The 19,232-nt window shown below is 37.7% G+C and overlaps 1 protein-coding gene and 1 long non-coding RNA gene across 2 annotated transcripts in view; one reads left to right on the forward strand and one right to left on the reverse strand.

The window, feature by feature from the left end:
• The first annotated feature begins 3,735 nt into the window (after positions 1-3,735).
• TBX22 (T-box transcription factor 22) lies at positions 3,736-11,571 on the forward strand. The gene is made up of 8 exons (XM_025865511.2): positions 3,736-3,910; positions 4,529-4,709; positions 5,410-5,511; positions 6,890-7,064; positions 7,957-8,121; positions 8,497-8,561; positions 8,946-9,031; positions 10,899-11,571. Exons 1-8 carry the CDS (start codon positions 3,736-3,738, stop codon positions 11,516-11,518), a joined length of 1,569 nt encoding a protein of 522 aa, XP_025721296.1. The 3' UTR covers positions 11,519-11,571.
• A 54-nt stretch (positions 11,572-11,625) lies between these two features.
• Positions 11,626-19,232, reverse strand: part of LOC141370614 (uncharacterized) — a 336,998-nt gene continuing 329,391 nt past the window's right edge. The window contains exon 6 of the long non-coding RNA XR_012374803.1: positions 11,626-11,877. This is a non-coding gene — a long non-coding RNA (uncharacterized lncRNA). The remainder of the gene's footprint in view (positions 11,878-19,232) is intronic.

Below are 19,232 nucleotides of genomic sequence, written 5' to 3' on the forward strand. Positions count from 1 at the left end.
CCAGAGGAAGGTGGCCCCACTGATCTGAAGTCAGGGTTTTAACTGTGTTGATGGCATGCAGTCATTTGGTGAGAGAGTGTGGTGGGTAGGGTATAAAACAAGCCTTTACCTGGTTTTAGAGAAGCACAATAATTTTTCTTAAAGAGTATTATTTTTTCCAACAATTAATTCATTGATGGAATAAACTTGGTATATCACTAGTCAAATGATCTGTGCTTGTGATATTTTGCTACATGTCAGAATTATTTATTTAAAACAGTCAGACTGGCAAATGTTGCCATTTCTCAAATCCTAGCCCACTTTTGTTGGGGCTGAATCATAAAGCATATTTGGAGGTAATTCTGATTTTTTTAAAGATTTTATTTATTTATTTGACAGAGAGAGACACAGCAAGAGAGGGAACACAAGCAGGGGGAGTGGGAGAGGGAGAAGCAGGCTTCCTGCTGAGCAGGGAGCCTGATGCGGTGCTAGATCCCAGGACCCTGGGATCATGAGCTGAGCCGAAGGCAGACACTTAAAGACTGAGCCACCCAGGTGCCCCTTTTGTGCATGTCTTAATTCACATGTCTATTTATGCCAATTAAGAAAATATTGGAATTTTTATTAAATAATTGCAAATTTATTGTTATTTCCTTAAAACGGGTTCAGATTTCATACTAAGAGCTCTAATAAACCATATATCCTTTAAGGCACACCTATATACTCTTTATCTATATCTATCAATCAATCTATCTATCTTGAAAAGATTTGATTTGTGTTAACCACAAATTCATTTTTCCTTCAACTGATAAATTCTGTGTTTCTGGTTTTAACTTTTTTTTGGGTAATTCAAAATCAACATCTTACTGTAAGTATTTTCCAATTGTCAAACTTCTTAAAAAATTATTCTTCTTTCTAATGTGGGTACCTATGAGTCCCAGGGCCTCCCTCCCTGCATGTTACATGTGGGTTGAAAAATCTCTTATAGAGGTTTATGAGTGTTCTGGTTAAAAAAAAGAGAATACTCAAAAGAGACTCTCAGCTGTGGGAAATGAATTACTGACATAAATGTATCTCCTTCATGCCCCCGGTACCTGGTAGCCCAGTGCTTCAGCAGCCCTGAACATATTGCAAAGCTGGTTCTGCTACTTGCAATAACTTTTCTCTCAGATAAAAGTAAACAGGAATTAACTACACCTTAGTCCCGTACATATGAGGGAGAGCTGAGCTCCATTTCTCCCAGTTATTTCATTAGATAGATACTGAAATGCTAATGGAAAAAGTTTAGATTACAAAATAAAAAGTCCTGGATGACTAAGTTATATGTGTGTTATAAATATTGAAGAATAAGTTTATCCTAAGAAAGGAACTTATATCCCAAGATACGGTATTTGTTTGATTTAAAATATCACACCATATAGTGGATAGTCTGAAATACTAGAATGGACATTGCAACAAACATCTTTTGCCTTATTTTTCCAGAAACCTGGTTTAAAAAAAAAAAAAAACTACTAAGCAAAACCTTCCCTTGCTACACAAGGTAATTTCCTGCTTTTTAGCAATAAAATGAGCAATCATTCAAAAGCAAGAAAATGCCCGTATTAGGAGACAGTAATGCAAGTGGTACATTGTGATTAACACTCTAAATTTAACAAATGAACTTCTGACTTTTCTGTTTCTGAGCTGAGTCTTTTAGCTAAAAACATACAATAGATAAAAAAGTATATCTCTGAATAAGAAGGGATGGGAAAATGCATTAATATCATCCCTCTCTCCTTTAATGGCTGCAGAAAGAAACAAATGCTCATAAAGATGTGGCCAAGATCACACCCAGACCTGGCTATTTTTCACCCCAAGTGCTTTGTACATTGTCCTTGCATGTTGTACTTCATTCTGCCCTTGCAGGTTAAGGATAGTGTCTTTCCCAGCCCTGCATGGTAAGTAGTGGATAATTGATTATTGAACCAAACCATTCAGCAGCATTCAGACTGTAATTAACCCTTTCCATACTATCTGAGATCATCAGATGCTTAAAGTCATAACCAATTGCTTAATTGCCTGAAAATTGCTTTCCCATGGATCAGCAGGACATGCTCTCCCCCCACCCCACTCAACCACCACCACCACCATTATCACCTCACACTTGTACAGAAGGAGTTGAAACTAATAGGCCATAAGAAATCTTTTATTGTCAAACTCCAGTACTGAGATACTATCAGTTCATTCAGGTTCTATCCTATTTTTAACAGAGTTTGATTGACTTTAAATGTTCTTTGAACAAACATGTCAGAGGAGAACAGGAGAACCTTTCTAAACAAATACAAATGTCATTAGTTAGGATGCACTCTGCAAAAGAGTCCAGGGGTGCTTGATTTCTTATTTCTGATGAAAAGTGGATGACTAAGTCCCATGCATACAGGCAGACATCTCATATCTGCATGCATAGACATGCTCCTAGGAAGTGGTAAGCAACTTTCTTCCTGACACACACAAAAAAAGAGTGCTTACCCATTTTAAGGAAAAGTAAAACACAGCCCAGGAATATATTCCAGGGGACACAAATTATTTGAGCCCAACATTTTAGGTGCAACATTGTTGGGAACAAATTTCAGGTTGGTGCTTTGCTAGTGGCCCTGGAGTCCTTAGGTTGTCTTTGATGATTAAGTCATATGAGTAAGAAGACGCTGTGTATAGGAATATTGGGCTCCAGTAGAGGCAGGGCTTGAAGGCCCAGGTTAACTCTGGGCATTGACAGTGGGCATCTGGGAGTCTCCTGACCATGCAAGCTCTTGCCTCCCCACCTGGATCGATAGGATAGACTAGCACATGGCCCACTCAGTTTGAGACCTAGACTCTAGAACAAACTTGTCCAGAAAGCTTACACTCCTCTACTTTTCCACAGTGCACTTGTTGCAAAACAAAAGACCCAGATACACTTCTCTGAATCTGGTTAAATAATATTTGGACTTTGAAAAAGTTGCCTTTCGTGAGCAATTATTTCTCATATCTTTGAGTTTCACAGTTCAATGTAAAACAATAACTTTGTGTATCCCTCTTCGGGGGGCCTCTTTCCTGCCACCCCCAACCGTCTCTCCACCCCCACTCCTACCCGCACCCCCAACCCTACCTCTACCCCTCAGACTCTGAAGTGTCACTCATGGTGGTTTTGTTTGTATTATATAGATAGATAGATGATAGATAGATATAGATAGATATAGATACAGATATATAACTTGACAGTTTCCAAAACAAACAGTGGACGCTGTGACCAGCCTGGTATTCACTCAGTAGGATGCAACAGTATCTCCCAATCCAAGCGGGCTGAGCAGCTATTGGAGGCAGGTCGGCTCCCTAAAAGGCCTGTGCTTGCCAATCTCTGTGCTCTGCCAGGTCCTGGAATCAGCGGTTGAGGACTGATGGTCTGCACATGTCCACAGGGAGGGAGGAAACCACAAAGGGAAGGGGGACTAGACTCCAGAGGACTTTGGCTAAAGTTTGATCTTTCTCTACTTTCATTCTGTCTATTTAAAGAAAAAAAATCACACACAAACACACACACACACACACACACATTATACACACACATACACTTTTTTTTCGTTGAATATAGATCCAGAAATTGTTTTTTTTTTTCTAATTTGGGGGTTTTCCTGCTTTCCCTCCCTGCCCTGTCCTCTGCGCCCTCCCTCCCTCTCCCTCCCTAACCCAGCTCAGGTTGAAACTTTGCACTGCACATTCCCTTCACCCCCTCCCGGGATGGCTCTGAGCTCTCGGGCGCTTGCCTTCTCGGTGGAAGCCCTGGTGGGGAGATCCAGGAAAAGAAAATTGCAAGACTCAAGAGAGGAGATGCAGCCTGAATTGCTGGAAAAAGAGGGTGGAGAGGAGGAGGAGAGAAGGAGCAGAGTCGCAGGGAAAAAGAGCCAGCAGCCCGGTAAGTATTCCTACCGCAGCCCCAAAGCCCTGAGCCTGTTCCCGAGCATGCTGATCTGCAAGTCTCAGCTCCACTCCCGAAACTGAGAGAGGACTGCTAGCCCTGCACTAGAACGGTTTGGTCCAGCTGGGTGGCCACGTTTGGGGCCGCGGGGATACCTCGGTCACTTGGCTATAGGGGAAGCGTCAGAACCTCCAAGTTCAGTCCGTATTGCTGTGTGGTTCATTTGCGGTGAAGGGGAACTTCCCTACATGTTTGTGGAGAAGTTAGACTCTTCAACCTCCCCAAGCCATGAGAGCCAGACGGTAGCTGTTTCTCCTCCGGGTAGGAAGCAGGCAGGCACTTAGATTCTGAGGGGATTCAGCCTCAGGGTCCAAAAGTCCGGAGAGAGTAAGGATGGGCAAATTTGAAGAAGGACGTTACCTTTCCCAGGACGCTACCTGGGCCCCTTTCTCCACATCGGGGGGCCACAGTGGGTGTTGTGAGGAACTTGAGTATCTGCCTCCAAATTTCCCAGGGAAGAGACCAGGCCAGTCTGTTCCAAGACAGGCATCACCAAGAAGGGGATACAGGAACTGTGAACCTCTCTCAAACTCTTGGCGTCTCTGTGTCCAACAGAAAAGCGACCCAAGACTGAGCCCTCAGCAACTGCTTTCTCAGGCTGTAGTGGCAGTGACAGTGACAACAGCTGCAAAAATCTGGAAGAGAAAGATGCTATCCAGGTGGAGCTTCAAGGATCTGAACTGTGGAAGAGATTCCATGACATTGGGACTGAGATGATCATTACCAAGGCTGGCAGGTTTGGCTCTGCCCAAGCTGTTCAAGGGATGCACACAGTAGGAGCCCATAAAATGTGGTGCCTCCAGTTTTATGCTCTGTATCTGTCCTTAGCCCTGCCCCCCACAGGCATTAGAAAGTTACTGCCTCTCAATAAATCACATTATTAGTGGCTCAGCTTTTCTTTCCTGTAGGCAGTGACTTCAAGAAATTCTCCTTAAAGCCTCACAGTTATCAGTGGAAGATATGCCATCTAGCAGGTCCCAAGCCTACCATCCCAAGCTAGCCTGGGGCAATTTGAGGTGGGGTTTTCTGCTTTCATCTTTTGCTTTGGGGCAGCATCACATCAGCTGGGTCATTTTTTTTTTTTTTGCATGAATCTTCCTAATTTCAGTCTTTCCCAAATCTGCTTCACAGAAAGTACCACTGAAAACTCAGGGGTCAGGCATAGTTTTTTCTCTACTTTCTCTTATATAGTTTTTTATTAATGGTGGTGGTGGGGAGTGGGGTGGAAAAAGCTTTGTAGTAAGAATATTCTGCTCCACTCAGCAATCCTGAACTTGTTCAATCAAGCATACAAACAACAATCAATATCATTCTTTGAATCTGTCCTAGAATGGGGCAGGTACAGTGAATTTCTTCACTTTTCATTTGTCCCGCACCCCATCCCACTCCAAATATCTCGAAAGGCACTAGGTCAGTGGCTGTTTTCTTTCCCACAGGCGGATGTTCCCCTCTGTTCGAGTCAAAGTGAAAGGGCTGGACCCAGGGAAGCAGTACTATGTGGCCATCGACGTGGTGCCAGTAGATTCCAAACGTTACAGGTAACCAGGCACAAAGGAGGGTACTGCAGGCCAAGTCTGGGAATGGGGATTCAGGTTTATGGAACCTGAGAATGCTATATTGAAAGCTTTACCATAGAGGGTGGTATTGCTCTCCTATGGACTTTGGGAGTTGAATATTCTCACTCAAATAGAAGTTCAGACTGAGAAAAGCAGTCTTGCTTCTCTTTCTTCTCACTCCTGGAGCAGATGCCAGTTGGTGTTTCAGTGTACTCCAAACCCTTTGCTCACCCATTGTTCTGGCCTTGGCTGTGCCAGCTGCAGAGGGTATGGACTCAGGCAGCTTGGAAGGAAGTTGTTTGAAGGAATTTAGGGAGAAATGACTGTGCTTCTGGGGCTGCACTGGGCTCTGGGCTGTACTACCTTGACCTCAGGGTCCTGGAGTGATGTCTTGATTTACCATCTAATGCTAATTTAGCAGTTATTGCATTTAGGTCTATTATTTCTTCCTTCCTTAGCTTCTCTCCTGAAGTGGCAGCCAGGTCCTAGAAATTACAAATAACTTTTCATTTTGAAACAGGCTCCCTACTTAAAGCAGGCTAATAGTGGTCAAATTGACCTAAAGTCAAAAGGTCTTACAGTGCTAACATGCCAGATGCGCGGCTATGCCAGCACTTTGGCTTAGAGGCTATGGGGGTTGTGCAGGAGCTGCCCTTACTTGTGCTGTGAGTGTTCCACTGAACTGGATGTCTAGCCTTTCTAAGAGAGAGCCCGCATCATGCCCAGTGCTGGATTTGAGGGGCAAAGAGAAAGTGCAGCTCAAGATCCTACTGGAGCTGCAGCTTGTAAATAGAACAAGTTGTTTGCTTCTTGTGTTTGAGCTGGTTTGGGAATGCAGTGCACAGTTAAGTGGTTGAGATTAGAAACGGTAAAAATCAGCCCTGAGGCCTCATGGGCTAGAGTTTCAGGCAGTATTCTGATGTGAAGCCTTGTTGGTGAAAGGGTTTTGAAGGTCACTGGTGGAGGTGGGTTGGACAGACACCCTCCTCACCCTTTTGCTTTCTGTCTGATTCTGATGCTTCTGGCTAGAGACACAAAGATTTTTAGGCTGTCTCTGCACAGCAAAGTAGATTAAATCAATTTCTGTTGCTGTTTCTGTGAGGAAATACAAACCAGACTCAAATCCCATGATGTTATACTCGCCCTGGAACTTCATTGCATTTTAATGACATATGTTTGTATACAGTTTGCTTTTTGTCCCTGAACTCCCTTTGGAAATAAAGTTGGATCTTCTACTAGTTGCCTTTGGGATTAGCAGGCAAACCTTGGCCAATGCCATTAGAACTGGATCCAGCAGCCTTTCTCCCACACACCTGGCTTTGGCCCATTTCACCTAAAGCCACACTCTGTGCCTTTTTAGGTATGTGTACCACAGCTCACAGTGGATGGTAGCTGGGAATACAGACCACTCATGCATCACTCCCAGGTTCTATGTTCACCCAGACTCGCCCTGCTCTGGAGAGACCTGGATGCGGCAGATCATCAGCTTTGATCGCTTGAAACTCACCAACAATGAGATGGATGACAAAGGCCAAGTAAGTGTTTGAAATCCTTTGGACTGAGGAGGGAATGGAGGTGCCAAGGCATCATCAGCTTACATGTCACCCTGGAGAGGTGTGGGATGCTTCTCCCAGATGGTCTTTAGGAACTCTTCAAATTCTGGGCTTGTGACCAAAGTGGTTCCTGTAACCTTTGGCATCTGAGAGTGCTGGGGGTTGGGAATGGTGAGTGAAGGGAGTTTGAAGACCAAATGAGATTTGTTTAAGCCATAATGCCTGGTTTGGGAGTATGGAAGGGAATGCGCTTTGTGGAGCTCTCTTTTGCTTCTCAGCCTCCAGGTCAATCACTGTGGGCTCTGATTACCTTCTCCTAGATGAGCACCTTCTGTCTGACATGGTATGACAGAAATCTCCTCCGCAACTCGCCTTTATGAAAGAGGTTATTTTCAGGTTACCTGGATCTTGAGTCTTCTTCCCATATGCATCCCGCTCCTGTCATGCCTGACCTGGCCCTGTGCCAGCCACAAAAAAAGAGAAGGAGGCCCCCGGGACTAGGAGGTGGGGTATGTCAGGTGGCTGCCCTTCAGTTACCATAAGCCCAGGGAACTTATAGCAGGCAGTCAGATCCTAGTTATACTTGGGGACATCACATGGTCACCCACACTTGGAAGCAGGAAAGGGCTTCATCTGGAAGTGGAATCACTGCTGCCTAATGCTGCTGCGATGCTCCTATCTGGAAACCTCTTAGCCCTGAGCATGTCTTTCCAGAACAAAATGTCACAGAAAAGTCCTTGTGTGTGGCTAACTAAACCTTTCTGGTTTAGCCTCACTTTTGCATGTGGGCATGTTGGGGGTGCCAAAGAGATGAAACCAGTGTTGCAGACGGGAAGCCACTTTATAGGCAAACATTTGATGATTTCTCCTCCAGATCATTCTGCAGTCCATGCATAAGTACAAGCCCCGTGTACATGTGATGGAACAGGACAGCAAGGTTGACCTGTTCAGGATTCAGTCCCTGCCCACTGAAGGGGTTAAAACGTTCTTCTTTAAAGAAACTGAGTTCACCACAGTGACAGCTTACCAAAACCAGCAGGTAAGGACAATTTGGTCCCAGGAAAGCAGGGCTGGCCCCAGAGGGACTTTCTGGATAGAGGCAAGCTGCACTATTTAGATTGAATTTTCCACAATTAAAAAAAATATATCATAATCGTATTGCATTGTCATCAAGGCAAGTTTGATTATGAATTCTGTGGATCTTGTATTAGAAAGGAGAACAGAACAAAGTGCCAGGTGAGAAAGGAGGTAACCATTCCAAATTCAACTCAGCAATATGCTTATATTAGTTGAATGTGCCACATTACACATTGAAGTGTTTTGTGGTTGTTGTAACCATTAAACGCAAGGATGACAGTGTTATTACTGAGGACACTGACTTTATCTTTTTCTTTTTTTTTTTTTTAATCCATAGATTACCAAACTGAAAATAGACAGGAATCCTTTTGCGAAAGGATTTAGAGACCCCGGAAGAAACAGGTAAGCAACATTACAATCATATCTAATATTTATATAGCCTTTTTCACAAGTATTACAGATAAGGAAACTGTGGCTCAGAGACTCAGAGGACTTAAGTTTACAAACTAGTAGGTAGTAGGAAAGGCATCTAGTGATTTGTCTGTAAAATCTTGCCTCCTCCTTTTCCCTCTCAACCCACCTTTAAGATATTGCTTATTCTAGATCCCTGGGGCTTTTATTCAGGGAATAATTACTGTGAATTTTATTCAGCGGTATAGCTATAAAAGAAAAATATTTCCGGTATTGACCCCTAAAAACTATAATAAAATAACTTAAAAGTTTATATAAATCATTATTTTCAGGAATTGAATTCTGGACTTGCTTAAAGTTGAATCTATTTTTCAGGGGTGTATTGGATGGGCTTTTAGAGATCTACCCATGGAGGCCTTCTCTCACTCTGGATTTTAAAACTTTTGGGGCAGACCCACAAAGTAAGAAAAGTTTTATTAACGTTTACTTTTAAATGTTAATGAAATAACGACAGTCAGAACCTCTGTAGCAAATACCACACAAGGGATAAGTTCATGCCAGAAAATGTGTGTTTACAAGAAAGTTAGTGTATATTTATCTTGATGAGGAAGTAAGAGGCAAAAAGAGGGGGGAACTGGCTTGAAGGAAAAGAACAGAGCCATGGCAATGGTGGATTTAGTGACTTTAGGCTTCTTAAGTTATCATATATCCTGAGATCTCCAGATCTCGCCTGGATTATTCAGCATCTCACTATCTCACATTCTTTAGAATCTGCCTGTGGTATATTTGTGGCCTTATTTGCAAATATATTGGATATTGAAATAAATATGTTTCTCATAAACTTTCAGCACATGTTAAAATGATATCCATTAAATTTTACCATCACTTAGTTCTAATTTTCCTTTTACTGTAAGTAGGGAAAATAAATGTTGAAAACAACACTAAGTCATCACAATTAGTTTAATTGCCACAAGCATTAAAAATATTTGCAAGAAATTTGTTCTCATGTAGTGTGTTACATGATTAAATAATAATAATAATTAGACAATGCAAGCTTTCTGGTGGAAGAATGTATACCTTCATGTCTCTGGTGTTTAATAATAAATAGAGTATTTGCAAACAACATAGAATTATTTTACCACTTTTGTCTTTATTCCATAAAGTTGTTTGTCTTTGAACATTAATGCAAGTTTATAATAGTGGAGAAAATCATCAACATTATAGTTACGTTGAATTTTACATGATACCATAACATTGAAAACAGTTCGAGTTTAATCATTTGGTAAAATATTTCACTGGATTGATTGTATTAATTTGGTCTACAAAGTTGCATAGAAAAATGTGAGCACTTTAATAGCATCTAGGCAGCAAGCTTTTAAAATATCCAGGTCAACATGAAGTGCACTAAAAAAAAAAAAAGAAAAAAAAACTAAAAATGATCATTAATTGATAATTTAAAATACAGTTTTCTTAATTATTTAAATATCCAGATTGCTCTCAAATTGCAAAGAAAATGGGTACCATTTTTTAAATAATTTTAGAATGCTTAATTATAAAAGATATTTGCCACCTTGTTAATAAAGAATTAGGCTACGCCTACACAAAATAGTTAAGAAAAACAACAACACAAAGAAAAAAGGAAACTCACAAAAAAACTTGATCAAGTTTAGCCAATAACCAATTTTTTAAAAATTCAAACACGAAAATAAGATGGAAAGTCTAGATTATCCTGGACCTTATATTTATCCTTAACTTTAGTAGATGCTTGGCAAACATAAAAATCACCTGATGACATTATGATGAACTTTTCATTTTTATTTTGATATTTTTAAACTAAAAATGGTCTTTAACAAATGCACTTAAATGTCATTTTAGTTTATAAAGATTATTTTCATGTGTTCCAATATTTTTATCAGACTGAAGCTTTCTATAGAATCTCAACCAATTTCTTCAATTTAATCAAATACTCATTTTTGTAAATTTTTTAAAGTTTAAAAACTTTTTTTAACTTGCAAGATATAATTGGCTCTAGGTACTATTTATTTGGGCATCTTTTGTAATTCATTGGGTAAATGTCCAAGTGCCTAGCACAGTTCTTGTGCATGGTGAATGCTCAGTACATGATACATAATGGTAGTGTTAAAAGTAATAGTGGTAGTAGTAAAGGTATTCTTTTCAACTTTGGTCAGAGGAATGGACATATTCTTTCCCAAAGAGGTTAAAAGAACTGTGAACTCCCAGAAAAGAATGAAGCATGTTTATGGTCATTAGTACTCATTCATTAGGAACATCAAGTTCATTGTTCATTGATTGGATTGTCATTCACAGGTGGAAGCAGTGGCTCATCTCCAGTGACCTCTAGTGGAGGGGCTCCCTCTCCTTTGAACTCCTTGCTTTTTCCACCCTGCTCTCTGCCTACATTTCACTTACCTACAAGCTCCCTTGGAACGCCCTGTCCAGAGGTATACCTGCACAATATCAACCTGCCCCTTTGCTACAAGATTTGCCCAACTAATTTTTGGCGACAGCAGCCTCTTGTCTTGTCTTCTCCTGAAAGACTAGCAAGCAGCAACAGTTCTCAGTGTTTAGCCCCACTCATGATGGAAGTTTCCATGTTATCTTCTCTGGGGATCACCAATTCAAAAAATGGTTCATTTGAAGACTTAAGTGAGCAGTGTCTACAGGCACCTAATTCTTCCAATCAAATGTTGTATGGACTACAGGCACCTGGAAGTATTTTATCACCAAATCCCATTGTCCAGGAAGCAATTGGTTGTTCTTTCCATCCTTCCTATGGTTTTTATAGGTATAACTTCTCAGTGCCATCTAGACTGGTAAATGCTGCCAACCATCTCAAAGTCAAAGTGAATGACAATAGCCAAGTTTCTTTTAGAGAAGGCAAATGCACTCATGCTTATTGGTATCCAACAATCAATCATTACCTTTAATGGAATAATCACATTCCTAAAACAATTACACATAAGCATGTATTTTCTTTATTTGTAGCCAAAGAAAGGTTAAGAGCTGTTCGGTTTTAAAAGCTTTATTATTAGAGGTATTTCTCTGTTATGCATTTAAAGTGCCTTATCAAATGTTCCTAAGAAGTTGCTATAGGTCAAATATGACCTGTAACGATCTTTGATTACAGTGGCCTTGGGCCTCAAAATAAGATAGTCAATAAATATTACTTGATGAGATAGAAAATTGACTCCAGATGAAACCTTTAATTATAGCGAAGTCAGTTTACCATACCATGTCAACTGCTTCTTACATATTGACAATGACCAAAAGAAGTTGGATTTAATTCCTGTGAAAGCAATGGAACAATTTTAGTTTTATCCATGAATATTATATTCATTGTAATTTTCTAGTAATTGTAGAAAAAATCATTGTTCATTTGTCTTATACTTTACTGTTAAAGAAGCTACTAATCTCAATTCTAAGGTACAAATAAGGACACAAATTTTCAAATATTAATTGTTGCAGCCTAAAGATCATTTAATCCTGAAGGAAAACAAAGATTAAATGAAAAACAAAATATTCTAAATAAATTTGATCTTTCATTTCCTTTTATTTTTGGATCATTCCCAGGTGAAGCTTATTTACTTATTCCTTTAACAAACCCAGTGTTTTGTACAGTTTTCAAAAACAAATTATTGTAGTTCTCCTAAAAAACTAATAAATTATTATTTTAAGGGAGATAATATTTTGGGTCCATAAATATGAAAATATCATTACATTTGTACTGTTTAATTCCACTCCTCTGAGTCAGTCATGGTAAATTGGACTAGACAAAAAGTAGCATAAATGAGATTTTATTTTAGTTTATGAAGTTGAAATGTTTCCTTTCACTTGGTCCTAAATTTTCTGAAAAAAAAATGTCAAGTATAACTTACATATAACTTGTATATCTTTAAAATAAATCGAATTTAAACTTTTATGCCACTAGCTCTACAATTTATTAAGCCAAGGCGCTTCACATCACAATGATATGGCTTGACTTTTCTCAAACTAACCAAACTTCTAAACTGCTTTTTCTAATGTTTCCAACACATATTAGGAAGAGCATATTATTATTTAATTTTTCTCAAAGTGGTTATTCCCTCTTAAGTGTACCTTATAAATGTGCTATTCCTATATATGCATTAAGATTATATTCCTCTTCACTTCTGGGAATAGGGACAGAACAGCACATGGTTACATTTAAACTGAATATTCTAGTCAAGATGAAATATTAGTTGTAGCCCAAATTAATTAGATACCTGTTATAAAAGTCTTTGAGGCAGGAAATCTGTACTACCCAGGATTTATCTGTACTAAACCTGGGTTTATCAAATTGGGGATTAAAGCAGCAAGTATACTTTATTTCTGTCTACTCCAAAACAGGTTACTGTTAAAATAAACTACAATTTTTTAAAGCAGAAACTCCCATATCAAAGTATAATGAAACTTAGTCTGATGGCTTATATGGCAGATACTTGGTAATTAATAACAGAAAGTATTTAACTGAAAAATCCAGAAAATCTCCGGGTTACTTTTTAATAATTATTTAAGAGAAGGCACTAATTTTGTATCCATTCAAGTATATGTAGCCCATGATTTATATTTCATATAATTTTGTTATATATTAGCCATTTAAAATTGATAATACAGAAATATATTGGTAAAGATGATTAATATAAAAGGGTAAAAGTTTAAATGTTAGAATCTAAACATCTATTTTAAGCTGTTTTTGTATAATGCTTGTAAATTGTCATTTCATACTTGCAATTGAATAAGTAACCAAGGGAAAGGCTTCATTGAAAATTAGACTTGGAAGAGACCTCAAGAAGTTCAGTAAGCAGTTCCCTGCTTTCTCAATAAGTTCCTTATCTGCAGGAAGCTGCTAACAACTTTAATTGATGCATAATTAATATTTAGTGTCCTTACTATTTTATACTGAATAAATTCTTACTCTTTAATAAGATAGTGTGAAACGTGAGTAACTTGGTAAATTGAGGCTATGGTTATGGAATAAAAACCAAAATCTATGGAATTCTGTTAATTTCAACTGAATCAACTAAATATTAGTCTTGATTTAAAAACCTACAAAAATCAAAAGCTACCCTTGGTTAGACAAGGTGTGAAATGGTTAGCAAATGAAAGTAGCCAAATGATACTTAATAGATAGCCAAGTCTAATAACCTAAACTGCTATTTCCATTTGTTTTAATTTTATTATGTTATGTTAATCACCATACATTACATCATTAGTTTTTGATGTAGTGTTCCATGATTCATTGCTTGCATATAACACCCAGTGCTCCATTCAGTATGTGCCCTCTTTAATACCCATCACCAGGCTAATCCATCCCCCTACCCCCTCCCCTCTCCCCCTCCGATTTCCCCCCTTTATTTTTCCATTTGGTTTTATCATGCATATATATCTCTCTTCCCCCTTTTAAAAGAAAACATCTTAGGGGCTCCCGGGTGGCTCAGTCATTAAGTGTCTGCCTTTGGTTCAGGTCATGATCCCAGAGTCCTGGGATCGAGCCCACATCGGGCTCCCTGCTCAGCAGGAAGCCTGCTTCTCCCTCTCCCACTCCCCCTGTTTGTGTTCCCTCTCTTGCTGTCTCTCTCTGTCAAATAAATAAATAAAATCTTTAAAAAAATTAAAAAAAAGAAAACAGCTTAATTTAGCTGACTTGATGTATAAAATCTTATTCTTAACCTGACCTGGCAATATGACATACCTCAAGTAAATCTAGAGAAAATAAACTTTTCATCAACTTTGTAAAATCTTTACATCGAATCAGTAAATAAGTTAATGTCGCTTTATCTTTGCACAATTCTCAGTCAAGCCTAGACCTGTAGTTAGATTCCCTTGTCAAGAAGGTTCTATTTTGTGGAATAGTCAATCTGAAATCAAGGGCTTCCTTCCTTCCTTCCTTTCTTTCTTTCTTTCTTTCTTTCTTTCTTTCTTTCTTTCTTTCTTTCTTTCTTCTTTCTTTCTTTCTTCTTTCTTCCTTTCTTCTGGACTTTATTTCAAGTTTGAGCCTAGTTGCAGAACATATGTCTAAGTGGATAAATTCTCTATTAATTACATTTTAAAAACCAATATATAACTTTAGGTAACATGGCTTAGAATATCAAAACTATTATTTCTTTTCATTAAATAGAGGAGATAAACCCACTGGACATTACATTTTGAAGTCCAACATATAACTTTAGATTATATAATATTAGAGTCTTCAAACATTAATATCATTGTTCCTATTCACTGTACTACAAAAAATGGAGAGTTATATTTTCCCCAAGCTATGAAGGTAAATATTTATGATATTTCACTGCTATTAGGCATGAGTTCTACATGTGGTCTGGAAATGGGCATGACTTTATTTTTCTTTTATGAGATTGAAGCGTATCTATGTCATAAAAAGAAATGCACAATTGGAAAAAAAAAAAGAAATGCACACGCAGAATTAGCAAGTTATAGTCAGTGAATCGGTCTTTGAATGATCAGAGTCCTATGTCCTGACAACTTGATATGGTGCCAATGATGAATAAAAATAAGCATGTGTATTGGACATTATGGAAAATTTCCCTTTCAATTTCCTAATCCTTAATCTTGGGGAAAATTATGGTGTACATAAGGCAGACAACATGTATCTTTTAAGTGTTATTAGTGTAATTTAGCTAAGTCTGACATCATTGAAATAAACTTTTTGTATAAATACTTAAAATATGTTTTAAAAAATCTACAAACATGCTGATGACAAATTTAGATGTTTTCAGACAATGGAGTTATATGTCCAAGTAAATAGTAGGGTTATATATAGTTGTTATCTCCTTACTAAATCTCAATAAGAAATCTTGTCCTTATCTGAATATTCAATATAATAAATTACAGATGTCACATTGTAATTTATCAAATCAGTGGAGTTTTAGTTTAATTTTGTTTTAAATAATTTATACTGTTTCTTCTTTCTCTCCTCAAAAAGAGATGCCAGAAAGAACACCTACTCATTGCATACTTATACTATTAATTATATATACTTATGTGGAAAGACAGATTTAAATATGCTTAGGTACATCTAATTGCATGTACTGTCTTGTGAATTGAATTGACAGGGTGGAAGTACAATGTTTTTATTTAGAGACATGTTGCCCTTGTGCTGAAAAATCTTCAATTAGCCAAAATAACAATAATATTTTGATATACAGCAACAGTTTGCCAGTTAATTTCACTGGAATTTAACATGTTTATTGGATCAGTTTAAAACAAACCAAATGCATAGCTTAGGCATGGGTGGCAATTGCTTTGATATAAGTGCCTTCATATACATTTAACTTTCTTAGGTTTGGTTTGCAATTAAATGATAGTTTGTATTAAAACTGTGCAAATAAACATCGTTTAGACTACAATATAAAACAGAATAAAGAGATATATAGAACATTGGAAACATATTCAGTATTAAAACTATTTACATGTGTAGTGCTGGCCAACTTTTAACATGCTGTTTCAATAAAATATTGAGAGGAAAAAGATTAGTATTGTTTCTTGTCAAAGCTTCAAATGTTCATGTTTACAAATTTGTACTTCACATCAGTATGTAAACACACATTATACTGAGCAGATGTACAGAACATAGTTATAGGAGATTTCTACTTTGTTGAAATGTATACATGTGTACTAGATTTATTTTTAAGTACCTAAAAGAGTTTAAAAAATTAAAATTAAGTAATAGAAAAGCTTGAAATCATAGCACAAGTTGTATCATTAAATTCTTTTATCAAATTATATATTGTTGTTAAACATGACAGAACTTTGATTTTGGACTTAGATCACATATTTTGTACATGACAATTAAAATATAATGTAGTATTTTAGCTATAGAAAATGGTATAAATAATTCAAAATTTTACTAGAACAAGAAGGGAATAAAATCATGCTTTCATACTGGATAAAAAATAATGTCTTCAAATTAAATATTTTTTGTTTGAAAATTCAGTCTATATTCCATTTTTATGGCCATTTTTTTTGGAAAATGTTGATGTTTTGGTATTTTACCTTCCTTTAAATATTGCCTGAAATTGAGTTTTTATATTTCTTTTGTGATGTGACTATTTTGTGATCTCTTACCAATTATTCTAATGCCTAATCATACTGTTTTTTATTTTATTGAATTTTTTTTAAATTTTAGGAAAAATTGTCCCATAGAAATACCAACAAATAAAAATTTAAAGGAAGCATAATTTCTTTTTTTTTAAAGATTTATTTATTTGACAGAGAGAGACAGCGAGAGAGGAACACAAGCAGAGGGAGTTGGAGAGGGAGAAGCAGGCTTCCCATGGAGCAGGGAGCCCAATGAGGGATTTGATCCCAGGACCCTGGGATCGTGACCTGAGCCGAAGGCAGACACTTAACCAACTGAGCCACCCAGGCGCCCAAGGAAGCATATTTCTTAGTAAAACCCAAGTTGAAGTAACAAAGTTACTCACTACTGAACTTCCACAGATATTGTATTTGGCTTAAAGGGAACTCATGCACAGGCCAAATACTTACCTACATTAATAGCTATTTTGTAAAACTCAGGTTGGATTCTCTTCAAACCATGATGCCAGGCAGAAGAAAGACCTATTTGGCAAAGATACTATCACTTTGAAACCTGTCACCATGATTCTTTTCTATAATTGTAACATTCATGAGGTGGGGGTGAAGATGGATTGTCACATTTCAAAAATGCTCTGTGGATCCTAGCACCACACATAGGGGATTAAGATAAACTAATCCAATTTTTACCCTCAATTTTTATAGTTAAATTCAACAGTCCCTTAGGTGTGCTGAATCAGGGCACTTGTCTTGAACCACTGGCTAGTCAAGATACAGAGCCTTCCAGTGGGTAGAAGGGGTGAAGACCCCAGCTGCTATTCACAAAAGAGTGAAACTTCACACACACATATTATGCTATATTTTAGTTGAGTTGTTCATAAGCATGTCTCTCCTTCTGGATTCTGAGTGAGGAGAATAATAGTATTTTTAAGAACATCTGTTTTCCAACTTTTAGAAGTTTATAATTACATTATCAAAAATTAAAAAAACACAAAAAGCAAATGACACAAAAAGATCCATAATCACAAGCAGTGTATAGTTTGAATTCTAGTCATTGTATATGTCTACACACACTGAACATACATTTTTTAAAGTGTCTGAAGTCTTTGATGCTTTTTGATACAACATGGATATTTACCAGTTCAGGGTCCCAAAACTATGAGTAAGTTTGACAACCAAGAAAATACTAACCTAGAAACGTCTGGGTGGCTCAGTGGGTTAAGCATCTGCCTTCGGCTCAGGCAGTGATCCCAGAGCCACACATCCAGCCCCACATCAGGCTCCCTGCTCAATGAGCAGCCTGCTTCTCCCTTTCTTTGTGCTGCTCTCCCTGCTTGTGATGTCTTGCACTCTTTCTCTCTCTCAAATAAATAAATAAAATCTTAAAAAAAAAAGAATACACTAAACCAAATTAACAGGATAAATGTAATCCTGTTTTCACAGGCCAGTTTTTCTTAAAAAACAAAAATGGCAACGGGCCTCTGGGTAAAGATGTTGGGATTAAAATATTGAATTCCCTTAATGCTAACTTAAAAATTAGAACTAGGGGCGCCTGGGTGGCTCAGTCGTTAAGCGTCTGCCTTCGGCTTAGGTCATGATCCCAGGGTCCTGGGATTGAGCCCCACATAGGGCTCCCTGCTCAGCGGGAAGCCTGCTTCTCCCTCTCCCACTCCCCCTGCTTGTGTTCCCCCTCTCACTGTGTCTCTCTCTGTCAAATAAATAAATAAAAAATCTTTAAAAAAATTAGAACTAAAACAATAGTGTATGATAAGCATAATGCTTCTAAAATAAGTCATTACTGGATATATACTATCAAAATATTAGTGAGAAGGAAGTATATTTCCATTGAATTGTATTCTGTGGTATGGATGTACCACAGTTTAACTAATGACCTGTGGATAGACATATGAATAGCTACCAGTTTGGGGCTATGATAAATAAAGCTGCTATGGTCATTTATGTAGAGGTTTTTGTGTGAAAGTTAAGTTTTCATTTCTCTGATTAAATGCTGAAAGGGTGCAATTGTTGTGTTGTATGGTAGTTGTGTGTTTAGTTTTTAGGAAACTGCCAAATAGTACTGCAGAGGTACATTTTAAATTTCCAGCAGCAATGTATTAGTTATCCAGTTTAATCTCTACCTGGCCAGAATTTGTGGTTACTTTTGTTGTGTTTGTTGCTGCTGCCACTGCTGTTATTCCAATAAGTTTCTACTGGTAACTTATTGTGATTTTAATTTGCAAGAGGTAAAGTCAGTTGGGATTTGATAGGGATTATGCTTAATCTGTTTGGGGAAGTCAATTTGGGGAGTAGTGCCATCTTAAAAATATTAGGTTTTCCAATTGACAAACACAGAATTACTTTCCATATATTTAATTATTCTCAAATAATTTACCTTCTTTCTTTACAATTTAGATGGCTTTTTTTCATCCTTAATAATTTGGCTAGAATTTAAGTACAGTGTTGAATAAGATTGGAGAGAGCAGACATTTTTATGTTATTCTTGATCTTAAGAGTAAATGTTCGTCAAACAAAAAATAAAGGAATTTGCAAACACGAAACCAGCCCTCCAAG

This window comes from Callorhinus ursinus, unplaced genomic scaffold (genome assembly GCF_003265705.2).
Source record: "Callorhinus ursinus isolate GAN/ISIS: 27379988/994484 unplaced genomic scaffold, GSC_fseal_2.0 scaffold40, whole genome shotgun sequence".
Taxonomy (NCBI): domain Eukaryota; kingdom Metazoa; phylum Chordata; class Mammalia; order Carnivora; family Otariidae; genus Callorhinus; species Callorhinus ursinus.